The sequence below is a fragment of the Callionymus lyra genome, chromosome 4 (assembly GCF_982586985.1).
Source record: "Callionymus lyra chromosome 4, fCalLyr1.hap1.1, whole genome shotgun sequence".
Taxonomy (NCBI): domain Eukaryota; kingdom Metazoa; phylum Chordata; class Actinopteri; order Syngnathiformes; family Callionymidae; genus Callionymus; species Callionymus lyra.
Genome location: NC_141821.1, coordinates 34,621,452 through 34,633,899, shown reverse-complemented (window position 1 = coordinate 34,633,899; position 12,448 = coordinate 34,621,452). Strand labels below are relative to the sequence as shown.

Here is a 12,448-nt window from a genome sequence, read left to right as displayed (position 1 = left end):
TAAATGTTATTATATACAGTAATGGCACTGTTCAGGTATTCACAGATTGGTGATATTGGTATATCTACGTTCAATATAACCTGTGTTCATTATTCAATTAATAAATAATAAGGGAAAGATGAAAAAGCTGACAGCTAATGCAGTCTGTTGGCTACCATGTTTGCTGAGTCACCTTAGCATATTTTAGTTCCCACAAACAAGGAAAACATCCAGAGGAAGATTAGTTATTATAGCTTGAGGCTCCTTCCATTAATGTTAATAACTTTATGTACATTTTTCAGGTGTGCAGTAAAGGAAATGCAGAGGGGCCACAGAAAAATATGTTTATTCCAATTCAAGCACTGCAGTTGATCAGCGTGCTGCTTGTATTCTAATTGTTATACAACACATTTGTATATAATGTTTAACCTCTTGTGGCTCTTTATCATATCATCCGACTCCTTGAACAAACCGTTACTGGCATTAATATGACAGCCAACTCGACGGTAGCGTGTTACCTGTTGTGTCTGGATCCCTCATCCCAATTTCACCCGCACCAGCTCTGCAGAGGCGACTGCTTAGGGGGGATTAGACATTGTTTCCCTGACACCCCCACCTCCCATCCAAACCCTCTGATTGGCAGGCATAATCCCCTCATTCACTAAACCTTCGTTACCCTGACTCTGGAAGACGCCACGCTCCGCTGCCTCCCCTCCAGAAACGGGAGGGCTTGATAAGAGGCTGCTGGCTGCATCGCATTAGGAAGGAGAAAAAAAAAGAATTTTGATGCAATCGATTCAGAGCACGGCCGGAATAGAATGGGGGGCAATTTAGAGTGGACACGTGAAGAACATGGAGCTGTAACATCAGTTAGGAGAGGTGGAAATGTTCTTGGTGTCACCAGCATCACGGTGGGAGCTGCTATCATCCAGAAGGAAGACAGCGATGTGTGGGGAACAGACACAAATTGTGCTGGCTGCTATTTCTCAGGAATTTAAAGGAGCCTGCTCTTAAAAAATGACTGGAAGATTGAAAAAATAGCAAAAAGTTAGAAAGATACAACAATAAGTTCTCTATTTAGAATCAGATGCTATTTTCTTCTTTAAAATGTGACTCAATGTAAACACTTGACTGAGTGCTGACTGTTGACTTGTTTTTATCATGTCTCCAAACCATAGTTAAAATGATCGACTTAAGTATTTACTTACCCTAGTTAGGGAGGGTTTGGAGGCTAAATCACATACTTGCAGTTTGGATTATTACTGTCTGTACGTTATTTTTTTTTCAATCCAACACTGTAGTTTGTTAAAAAAAGCAACGTATTTGAATCTTCAAGTTTACTAAAAAAAAAAAAAACGATTCAACTGGCAGAAATGGCCTTCTGCTGATTTAGTCTTAAATTGAGATGTATTTATGTTTCATTTACTGAACTTGGCTCGTTTTCTTTTCAATTGTGCTATTAAGATTTTTATAAAATTTATCTGAATGTCTGCTCTTGAAAAGAAGGCCTACATTAAACCGGTCTGTGGTGAAACAAAGATAAGGAAACCCTGATATTTACTTGTGTGATTAGAACATTTTTGTTCTTCATTTATAGAAATGATTTGTATTGTTTTACTTTACTTATTAAGTAATAATCCCAGCTACTTTGGGCAAAAAGTTGTGAGACATTGTGGACAGATTTCCATCTGAAAACATTGCAGAAATATTGTATTGTATTGTAAGTCTTATTGAGGTAGATATCCATGCATCCTAATCCAGGGCAGTCTTTTACAGCAATCAAAACTCCCAATTATGCAGCTGCTCCTTTTATTCCCGAATAGGTGGCTCCATGAACAATAATCATTTGATTTTTATTGTTCATCGGCCCAGGTGTCTGAGATAGCACACGTTATTGTCTATCACTACATTAATGTGGTGATTAAGTCTTTGCTACAGAGCGCTTGGAATTCATTTTTTTTACAGGTAGGAGTAAAAAAGCAACAATAGCTGAGCTCACAAAGCTTGTAGTGCCTCTAACATGGTATATCACTTCCATTGTATTAGCCGTCTGATCCCCGACATCAGTTTATGAGGCTCTAATCTTCTGCTGCACACAAAAGAGGACTAAACCATTTAACTCTGTAGGGAGGGGAAGCTATGATATCGCACAGAAGACAAACCACTGAGCTTGCTAGAGAAGAATGCTCGCTACAGCCTCTAAGCTCCCAAAGACTTGGGCTCCCCGTCTTTTGTGGGGGGGGTGGGGGGGACACAAACACACACTGTTCACCATTCCCTTTTTTATTTCTTTCTTCTTCCTTTCCATCTTTTTCTCTATGGTGAATTCAATTTGTCTTTTCCAAACAACAGCTTAAAGGCAGCTAATCTTATCAGCAGCTGCGCAAGCAGCAAGGACTTTCAAACCACTTTTAAAAAAAGTCTTAACTGCTGATTCTTACAATTTCTATTTTTATTCTACATTGAACCACCTATACAATCCAGATACACACACTTTGGTTATATTTTCTTCTAATTAATTGTGAGATGATGGAAGTTTCTGGTCAATATAAGTATACTATTTCTTTACATCATTTTAATGTTCTGGAAATGGAACAAATATGTTTTGCTCAAGGCTGTATGAAAGTAACATCAAATTATAAATAAAAACGAGTTTAAAAGAGAGTGTTCAAATAACTAAGAAAGCACTGAGACATATTGACTACCAAATGGCTTTCTACATTTTAAGTCAAAGTTTTCCCATTTTGGTTCGGTTTAATTGATAAGAGACGTACACAATATAATGTAATGTTCTGTGGATTCAAATTATGACGTACAATTCATGTAATCACACATCAAACCTGGTCTGACATTGTGAATCTTGATCCATGGTAGGTATTATGAACTGATGTGATCAGTCAAAAAGTCAGATCTATACTTACAGCTTACATTTTTCTTGTGATGGGCCAGAGGTGTAGAACCAAGTACCTGCTCAGCGCTCGGAATTAAGACCTTCTGTACTATAGTCAGGATTAACCAATGACTCCTATACTCAAGGCTCACACTCTTCTTACACCCCCATCAGAGACAAACAGACTCACGTACTCCCCCCTGTGTAGCTTCTACTTCTACTATTTATGTCTCACTTTGCTGACTCGAAGGCATGTTCTGATGTTCTTCCTGCTCTCCCCCTTTTGTCTAAAAACATGGAAAAACATAGAATCTCCTACTGCAAGGTTCCACTTTCCTCCATTTTGTGTTCAAAATGTCGGCCATCCATAGCACCAACGATAGAAGTGGATCATTAATTTTACCTTGTGCTTTATTCCAATCAATTAATGTTTTTGTTTCCCCACTCCACAGTCCTACATGGAGGACCACTTGAAGAACAAGAACCGTCTGGAGCGAGAGTGGGAGGCCCTTTGCTTGTACCAGGCCGAGCCCAGTGGCTGTGGAGTGGGTCGCAGCGATCCAAATCGAAAGAAGAACCGCTCAGACTCCGTAGTCGTGTGTGAGTAGCCTTTTAATATTTCTTGTGAAACAGATGCATCAATCATTAGCAGTTATTTACACCGCCAAACATAGGTAGACATGTGTGTACAAGAGTGATTTATAGAGAACACTGTTCACGTCAATACTTCTTCATGGTCGATTTAATCGTGTCATATGTTTGGTTTTGAAAGAACGAGCTTAAAAATTTGCTGCAAAATGAAAAACAAAGAATACATTTATATTTGTAATACTTTACTCATGCTCTAAGTGGCCATAATTATGTTTTATTAAAAATTACTTAAATTGCTGATGATAATTCATATTATTGCAAATAACCTACTGCAAATATTGTATGAAATATTGTGGGGGTTTTATATCAGAATCAGAAAACTTTTATTTACATGATTTAATGTTTGTGTTCGCATTGCAGAAAATAGAAATAAAATAATAGGATTGAAATAAAAAGTGATTAATGAAATAAAATACAGTAAGATGTTGCTCTCAGGCCTTAAGTTTGGCATTCCTGCATAAAGGGGAGACATTATAAACGACCTTCTGCTCCAGTTATACTCGAAAATCACAGTATTTATGTTTTTATACTTAATCAAATTTCATTAAAATAATTCAGTATATGTTACAGTATTTTGTAAATTGAATTTATTCAATTTGATTCATGCTGTGTCACAAAAAGGAAAAATAACCTAAATTTTATTAGAGTCGTTTGAAAGGGCTGACAAAAGTTCCACCGAGCCTCTAAAGTCAAATCAGCCAGAGAAAAGATTTCTTTAAGTTCCAGGCTCTATGATTATTTCACAAAGAAGAATCCTCAGCGAAGGTGAAGAAAGCCTGAGCTTCAGAATGAATGTGTGTGATGAAAGTCTGATGAAATTTCAGTCCTCGCCAAGTTCCATATTCATCAGTTTCTGCTCCAAACTGTTGTTATTGTTGCAGTGTGAAACAAAGTTGATGAATTATGCATGTGTGTTTCAGATGATCATTCCAGGATCACCTTGAAAGCCGAGAACAACCACAGCAACTCAGATTACATCAATGCCAGCCCGATCGTGAGTATTGTTTATTCATTATTTCCATGCTACCATTAATATCTTGTTCTCTGGCGGCTTTTTAGCGCCACCAGGTCCTGTTGCGTTTTGGCTTTGAGATAAAAAAACATGTTTCAAAGGGCTATTGATTCATGTCCATTGATCTTTGTTTTGTTTTTTTTTACTTTGTTCGCTGTGACCAAGTGAGTTTTTGCTGTCATTTACCACCAGCTCTGCAGCTCTCTGTTCAAACAATCCATAACAGAATCTCACTTGAGACTCTGTGACTTCATGATGTATATGTTCTCCCTTGGCATTAATGGGTCTATTCTATGCACTCTGGTTTCCTCCCATAGTTCAAAAACACACAAAGTTCATTGAGGTCTCTGAGCCGTCCATATTTTCCTATGGGTTTTACACTCCTGAATTTAGTAGCAGTGGGACAGCTAAACTTGTTAAAATTCATATAAAGGCATGTTAACCAACCCGATGTAAAAGTGCTAAGGCCATGGGAATGTGTGGATTTAGTTAAACAATTGAACAAATGTATTCCTTCAAATGTCTTAAGCTACTTAAGCACCAGAAACATGACTGATTTAGATTTTTCTCATCTTTCTTCTATGTCTTTTGGTAAAAAAAAACAACATTTACTCTTGTGCTAATAGTTTAAAGATAATCAGCATATTTTGGTTGATGTTGCTGGTGTTGATAATTCCATAATCTGTTGCATGCAGCATTGGTTATCTTGGTCTTTATTTTAATGTTGCATTGGGTTTTTTATGTTCCTTTTTACTTCCCTTGGGGTTTATTTGAATGCATTTCATCATTGGTGGTTAATACCACAGCACTACTGAGGAAAGGCCGGTTTAATGTTGACTGTACCAATGTTTTCATGCACCAAACTTCCGATAAAAAGAGCAAAAATAAAATGATCCAATAGTCTTACTTATTTTTACTAGTTTGCAGGTGCAGGAACAGGTTTGAGTAAAACACAATCAAATTAAGGCTAATGTTACTTCTGAGCAAATCCATTAATCCATATTTAAATAGGAACAAAAAAACAAACTTCCAAACACTAATAATCATTACAACAGAAATAATATGAACTATTTCTTATTTCTGTGCAACCCGGTAACACAGAGTGGTTTAAGACCCCTGCATAGAAGAACAGATGACTTGAATGCACTAAGTTGGTTTTTATGTACCAGCAGAATTCATCATTCTAAGATACATGTAGGGATGATAACAGCTTCCTTAATGGAGACATATGCTATATTCCTTTTGTGTTTTCTTTATGCCGCTAAAACTGTGTTTCAAACCCATTTTCAATTATTTGCTTACAAGTGTCTTTGTGTTATCATGCGTGTTTTTCACAAATATAATTAGATAAGGCTTTTAAGGGTCTGTGTGTCTTTTTCCTTTACACATTAAATTGTACAACTTCAAACTGATATTGTAAATAGTCGTTGTCCTTGAGGGCCAGACATTTCATGATTATGATTGACTATGAAATTGAATTCATTATTTATTTTCATAAAACAGGATTTCCATCTATTTTATTTCTCTTTGTATCCATGACTTGATCCATGAAACTTAAGTCCACATCTCTAAATAATCTTGACATATCTTGTTGCACATGAAATAATAAATACACAAACATATATGTGTAGGAGCCTCCTTGTTATTTTGTTTTTAAATTATTTTCCTCCCAAAAAATACCGCGACCAACCTGATTTCCCTCGAGGGTTCAGAACAGGGATTTCATCAGAGAGAGCAGGAAACTATGCATTTCAAATTCAGAGCCAAGATTTTGGCTGTGATGGATGAGGGGGGTTGGCACATACAGCTGCACTAAAAGCTTATTACTCCCAAGAAACAAACAATGGAGGCGTTTAAATAGTCTATTTCAGATTTTAATTGTCTCTAATGGCGTATTAATGGAGGGTTGTGTTTGAGGAGGTTATTTTAAAGTGGCATTTTGATTTCAAATCACTTCGGCATAAGATACTCTTCTAAAAACCCCTAAAAATGAGTGTGATGAAGAGAGAAGACCAAATGGAGGTTGTAGATGGCAGCGCTTGGGCAGATAAAGGACAGTAATTACAGCACAAATAGAACCCCTGGCGGAGTGGAGCAAAACTGTGATAATAATGTCAGTCGATGCTGCTCCTCTTCCTCCTCGTGAGCTTCGGGGCGCTGACCTGCCAGTAAATAATCTGCCGCTTCTTTTTCACAAAGCTGATGTAACATGGAAGGCGTCACACAGGTGAGAGAGAGGTCCTGGTCCGTGAGCCATTACTGTGTCCTCTTTTAGTGCTGGTGAGGTCATGAGATGATCAGAGTAGTGCACACATGTGTACAGAATTAGTCACTTACATCGCCACGAAAATGTGTTTTTATCATCTATAGTTCTTCTCTTTTCCTTTATACCTATTCACTTTTATCAAATCACACCATCACAAACTTGTACATGTATTCTCACTCATGAAATACTGAATTTCTATATTTTTATCTATTATATCAACATAATTATAAAATAAATATTAGTCTATTAAAATTTCTAGTGTATTTATTTTATGTTTATTTTAATACCGTCTATGTTTTTTATTTTATTTTAAATAAAACACTTGCCTGGTCTAGGTAAAGTTATAGATTTGGACGGAGCACAACTTTTTGTATTATATTTATCTCTTTTTTCATATTTTATCATTAACTAACATTGAGTTCCTTGAGTTCCTGTCAGATATAAATGTGGCATCAAAGGTTCCACAGAGAGGTGTTGGACGTCAACCTCCTTTTAGGGAAAGAAACTGTTTCACTACAAGCTGACAAACTTCAAACCTAAGATTTTTTTTCTTTCCCCCCATTGTGTGCTCACAATGGTGTGGCAAGGACAGACGAGGCTCAGGACTGGTCTTTCATGTTTGCACTTAAGCATTCATGAAGGAACGTCAACACGCTGCCACAGCATGTCTGTGTCCTTGAGATTGGCAACACTCAGTGGCTGCATGTGCATGCACTCCTGCCTCTCAACCCAGTGTGGTCTCCTTCTTCTCCTCAAAACTGTGAGGAATTTTCAATCTCCTAATCTGCTGCCTCGTGTTCTATGACGACTGGAGGCAGTTTGGATTATTTTTATACACAATTATTCAAATGATTTGAAAAATGTCCTTTCTTCAGTTTTAATTTATGGCTGTGTATATTAAGCATGCAATGAAAAAGGAAGTTGAATTTTTTTTTTTTTTTTCATGGACAGGACTTCAACATTTTAGGATTTTAATCTGGTGTTGACCTGGAGTATTTATATATGCTTGCAAAATGCACTGGTAAAGTCGATGCCACTTATTTTTTTGTTTAATCTGTATATGTCATTTTTTGCAGTTTTTAGTAGATGTAGTCCTGAACTCCCAATACGCTCAGTAACCATTAACCATTATTAAACGTAAAGAAATGTAATTTAATTACCTTTTTTTAAATATATATTAACAAATGTCTGTTATCATTTAATTGAGCATATTATTTTTTTTATAATTTTCTATTAACAAGGAAAATAAGTTGTTTGTTTTCGTTTTTTTCAAGATAAGATCAAATATTCCTTTATTTTTTCCAAAGTTGAGAGATTTTAGACAAGGGGAAAAGTTTTGGGTGAATTTGGATGTTCTTTCATTTACTTCATTCTGCATTTAAATTACACATGGTAAATAGTGGCATGTTTTAGATGAGGAAAAAGTTATCTAGTGAACAATGATTTTATCCTAGTAGTATTTGCTGTACTTTTAGTGCAAGGCGTGGTATTTCTATTTGAAAACTGTTTAGTTTCCGAGGTTGCGAGTCATGATGGCGTAATAAAAGAGTTTTAATTAACAAATTACAATAGTGTTTAATCTGCTCTTCATGATGAGTGCACATCCTCCCTTTCATCGTCTTTTAATACAAGAAAAGAAAGATAAAGAGGAGCGAGCCAAAAATTAATTACAATTGTTCGAAAAAGACGAGTCTGTATTTGTGCAACGAAGTCTGTTTTTTGGCAGCCAGGTGGAAAAAAAATTAATTCTGCGGTTGAGAATAATCAAATGTGAGTTGCTGTGAGTCATTAAATGTGTTATGGAAATATTGACGCCTCTGAGAATTGCCCAGTAATTATTTTTGCTTTTAAGGTTCGATATCAAAATCCAAGGGCAGAATGAACCCGTCTATCTATTGAAAGGTGTTTTTGACTCTGAAGGCGACTTACAGTTATTGTCTTTCAGGAAGTTTGAAAATAAATCAGTTGTCGTGTTACAAAAGACCTATAAACGTTAACATTAAATCAGGTTATGGCAGATTGGAGCTGGAGGTCTCAAAAGAGACTTTGGTTCTTGAGGCTGGTCTGATTAACATTTCTTGTCTGTGTTTTCCTTCAAATGGACTCATTATTTTACCGTCTCAGACATCTGGTTCTGTGGAAACACAAAATCTATTTGACTTTTAATCAATAGGTGTTGACTCGCTCTGTGAACGAGCCATACATACTTTTATGCACGAGAAGAAAATAAAGTTGTTGATGTTGAGCTTTCCTTCATTTTGTTCCTTTTATGTTCTCATTAATTTATTATCATTTAAACCAGGGGTCCCCAACCTTTATTGCACCGGTTTAATGTGGGCATTATATTCACTGAAGTGTCAAGAGTCCAAATCCAGTGACTTTACTTTTGGAAGTTGTGCTCCTTTAATGGAGATTATTTTTTTCTAATAAACAGTGGCCCTGTGTGATTTTGACACACATTGACATCGATGACGGCCTCATTTTTGTTTATTTTACTCCATATTGACCAAAAACGTCTTTAAAAGCATGACCGACATAAAATGAGCATTAAGTGCATGAAAAGCAAGATGACCCCACACAGAGTTTGACTTTTAATGTTATTTTGGAGAAAAAACAAACACATTTTATACACTATAAAATCAATTCTACAAAGATTAAATAATGTATTTTTTCTGTGCTGGCCCAGTGATTAGGACAATCGGTTTGTCTGGGTTTTTTTTAGTAATGCTTTCTGTTAAGCAGCATTTTAATGAGCTATCCCAGCTCTGCTGCTGCTTTCAACGAGCAGCTCAGGAGGCAAACAAACATGGTCACATCCATTAAGTAAAAAAAGAATACAGATCCATCATCTGTCCTTTAGCACCCAAATTGTATCAAGAAGGCATCGATAAATATGCAAGAGTTTCACTCCCTGCCAAGTACGTCAACACCTCCTCACCGATTCATCTCACACTCGTGGGTGTGCATAAAAATTCACTCAATCAAATGTGATCATTGATTTTCAGCAGCACAGCCAACACCTACTCAATCAAGTCTCAATCACATCCTTCAACTCGAGTCCCCCGGTGCCACCTCGACATCCTTCACACGCCTCCGGGCTTGAAGTCCTATACAATCTCATGCTTCATGCAGAGACACGCTGAACCACGCGAGAGAAAGACCAGAAGGACATCTCGGTCTGGCCACACATCCGTTGTTGTCCCAGTCATGATTAAATCATTACCAAGCTTCCTCAATCCGACGCAAAGGGTTTTTAAAGGGCATCTTCATGAGGAATGAAGACCACTCTACCCTTTTTTTTAAATATAACTGGATGGAAGGTCTTGAGATTCCTAATCAAGAAATTGTTTGAAAAACAAGATAACTGAAAGGCGGCATTCAACTGGTGTCCTTCAAATTTGTATGCAACCTCTCCTGGGGCTCGTGTGACATTCAGAGATTACTGGCAATTAGTCTGAACTTCCCCGAGTATAATCAGGTTTATTAGAGCGTCTCCACGACAGACGTGTACATGATAAATAAGAACATTTATGTCCAGCATGAACAGTGAGTTCTCTCATCAGTGCTCAAACAATGACTTACACCTCTCTCTGTTCCTCTCAGATGGACCATGACCCTCGTAACCCGACTTACATCGCCTCGCAGGGACCGCTTCCCTCCACTGTGCCCGACTTCTGGCAGGTAAAGACATCGTCCTGTCTTCTGTCTGTGCTCTGTGTTTGCAACTATCAAGTGTAAACTTACTCGCCATTTCTTAATAACTATTTTAAAGAAAGTTGATCTGCAGTTTGAAATAATAGCAGCTGTGGTTTCCCGCTCAAAGCTACTTTGTTCTTCTTGTGCTTGTTTGGATTTGCTCCAGGTACTCCAACTTTACTCCCACAGTCTAACAGAGGTTAATTGACTCTTGATCCTCCATAGCTGTATGTCTGCTAACTTCTTAAGGATCTAAGTGGAAGAGATTAAATAACAGAATGTTTAACTTTTCACAAGCTAATCCAGTGACAGTTTGACTATATTTTTAAAGATATATTTGTGCTCATATATCATTTCTACAGTTTGATACAGGTTTGTTCAGGATAATTGACAAAAAGATCTTGACAAAAAATATATATATCTTAAGCTATATATGCAATTCTCATGCAAATCAAGTTAAACACTTTCAAGGACAGTTTTCATTGACCTTTTGATCTTGTGTTTTTACAGAGTTTACAAAGTTTGGTGAATATAATCAAGAAAGCAGTCGTGTTAACATCCATTGTGATACTTAAAATACAGAGAAGTGGTTTGCACTTATTCTGCAGGGTTCTTAAAAGGTCTTAAAATGCCTTACATTCATTGATCTGTGAGTACGAGAAGGGGAACAACAATAACACAACTGTCCTTGTTTAAATTCAACTATAGGTTTAATATTGATGCAATGACTCCAACTTTAAAATAAATGTTGTGCATTTTTATGCATAAGTTCTATGAACCTGCAGTAGTTCCTCTGGTGCAACAAACTCACTTGAGCGTCCAATTCATTCTAAAGTTTGAAAATGGTCATATTTGCGTTTCCCCACGGCTGTTTGCATCACTCCCCAGATACATAGATGTCAAAACAGTTACTGGTAATCACGCCATCCAGTAAAGCTTGTCTGAAAGTATGGATTAAATGATGCATGCTGGCCAAATGGCGTTCCTATGTGTTAATCGGACGGCGCTGTTATAATTAGTAGGCCCATCACCTCCATATGGTGAAGCAACTCCAGCAGCCGTGACCAGGATGTAAACGGACGGAGTATAAATCGCACAACTGAGCAGCTGGTCCGGCTCTCTGCATCCAGATCCTCGTTTAAAATCATTAGGATTGTGCTGAGACTCCATCTTTTTTCCCCTGCCACAGAAAGTAGAGAGAAGCATGAACTGGAGCTGCTCCCCTGCTTCGAACCCAAAAGCGCTAATGTTTTATCTCAATGAATTGAAAAACAAAGCGACTGGCTGCTTTTGGGCACTCATTTGATCATTTGAATTAAAACAATTATCTGGTTGTTTGTTTCGCTTGTGTAGCCTGAATAAACGCAGAGTCATTGTTATACGAACAGACCTGTTTAGCCTTGAACTCTGAATCTGAAGCCAATTAAGAATGAATTAATGAAATGTTGCTCATTTTGATTGACAGTCTGCAGCCGCTTTAATCCCCCACTACCCTCTCCTCCCCTCCCACTTCCATCTGCCGCTGTTACCTGAGCTAGATGCTTCAGAATTGAGTGTGAAAAAGCCGATCACGAGTTCACACGGCTGACACTTCATGTTTCTAAATTCTCTAGTCTGTTAATAGCAGCCAAGCATAGTGGGAATCTTTTTAACACATATTTTTGAAGGTATGAAAACATTACCTTGTGTTTGTCTGCGCATTTCTTTTACTGAGAATTCAGATGTTGAATGAAAAGTCGTATTTTAATTTTAATTTCTGTGGCAAAACATCGGGTACAGCCAGAAGTCTAGGGGACATCAAGCGTAAAGTTTGGATTGTGATTTTTTTTTAGTTTCCTCCCACAGTCCAGAAACATAGAGATGTTACTGATGACTCAGGGAAAGTCTCCAGCCCCCGGCAAGCCCATTAAGGAAATAGGTGGGCAGCAATTAGAGAATAAATAGTCATTAATCC

The 12,448-nt window shown here is 37.3% G+C and overlaps 1 protein-coding gene across 1 annotated transcript in view; it reads left to right on the top strand.

Moving 5' to 3' along the window:
- Window positions 1-12,448, top strand: part of ptprn2 (protein tyrosine phosphatase receptor type N2) — a 145,422-nt gene that overhangs the window by 118,920 nt on the left and 14,054 nt on the right. Inside the window, exons 14-16 of the mRNA XM_087789989.1 lie at window positions 3,322-3,469; window positions 4,441-4,514; window positions 10,402-10,479. Of these exons, the coding sequence (XP_087646115.1) occupies window positions 3,322-3,469; window positions 4,441-4,514; window positions 10,402-10,479 (300 nt within the window). The remainder of the gene's footprint in view (window positions 1-3,321; window positions 3,470-4,440; window positions 4,515-10,401; window positions 10,480-12,448) is intronic.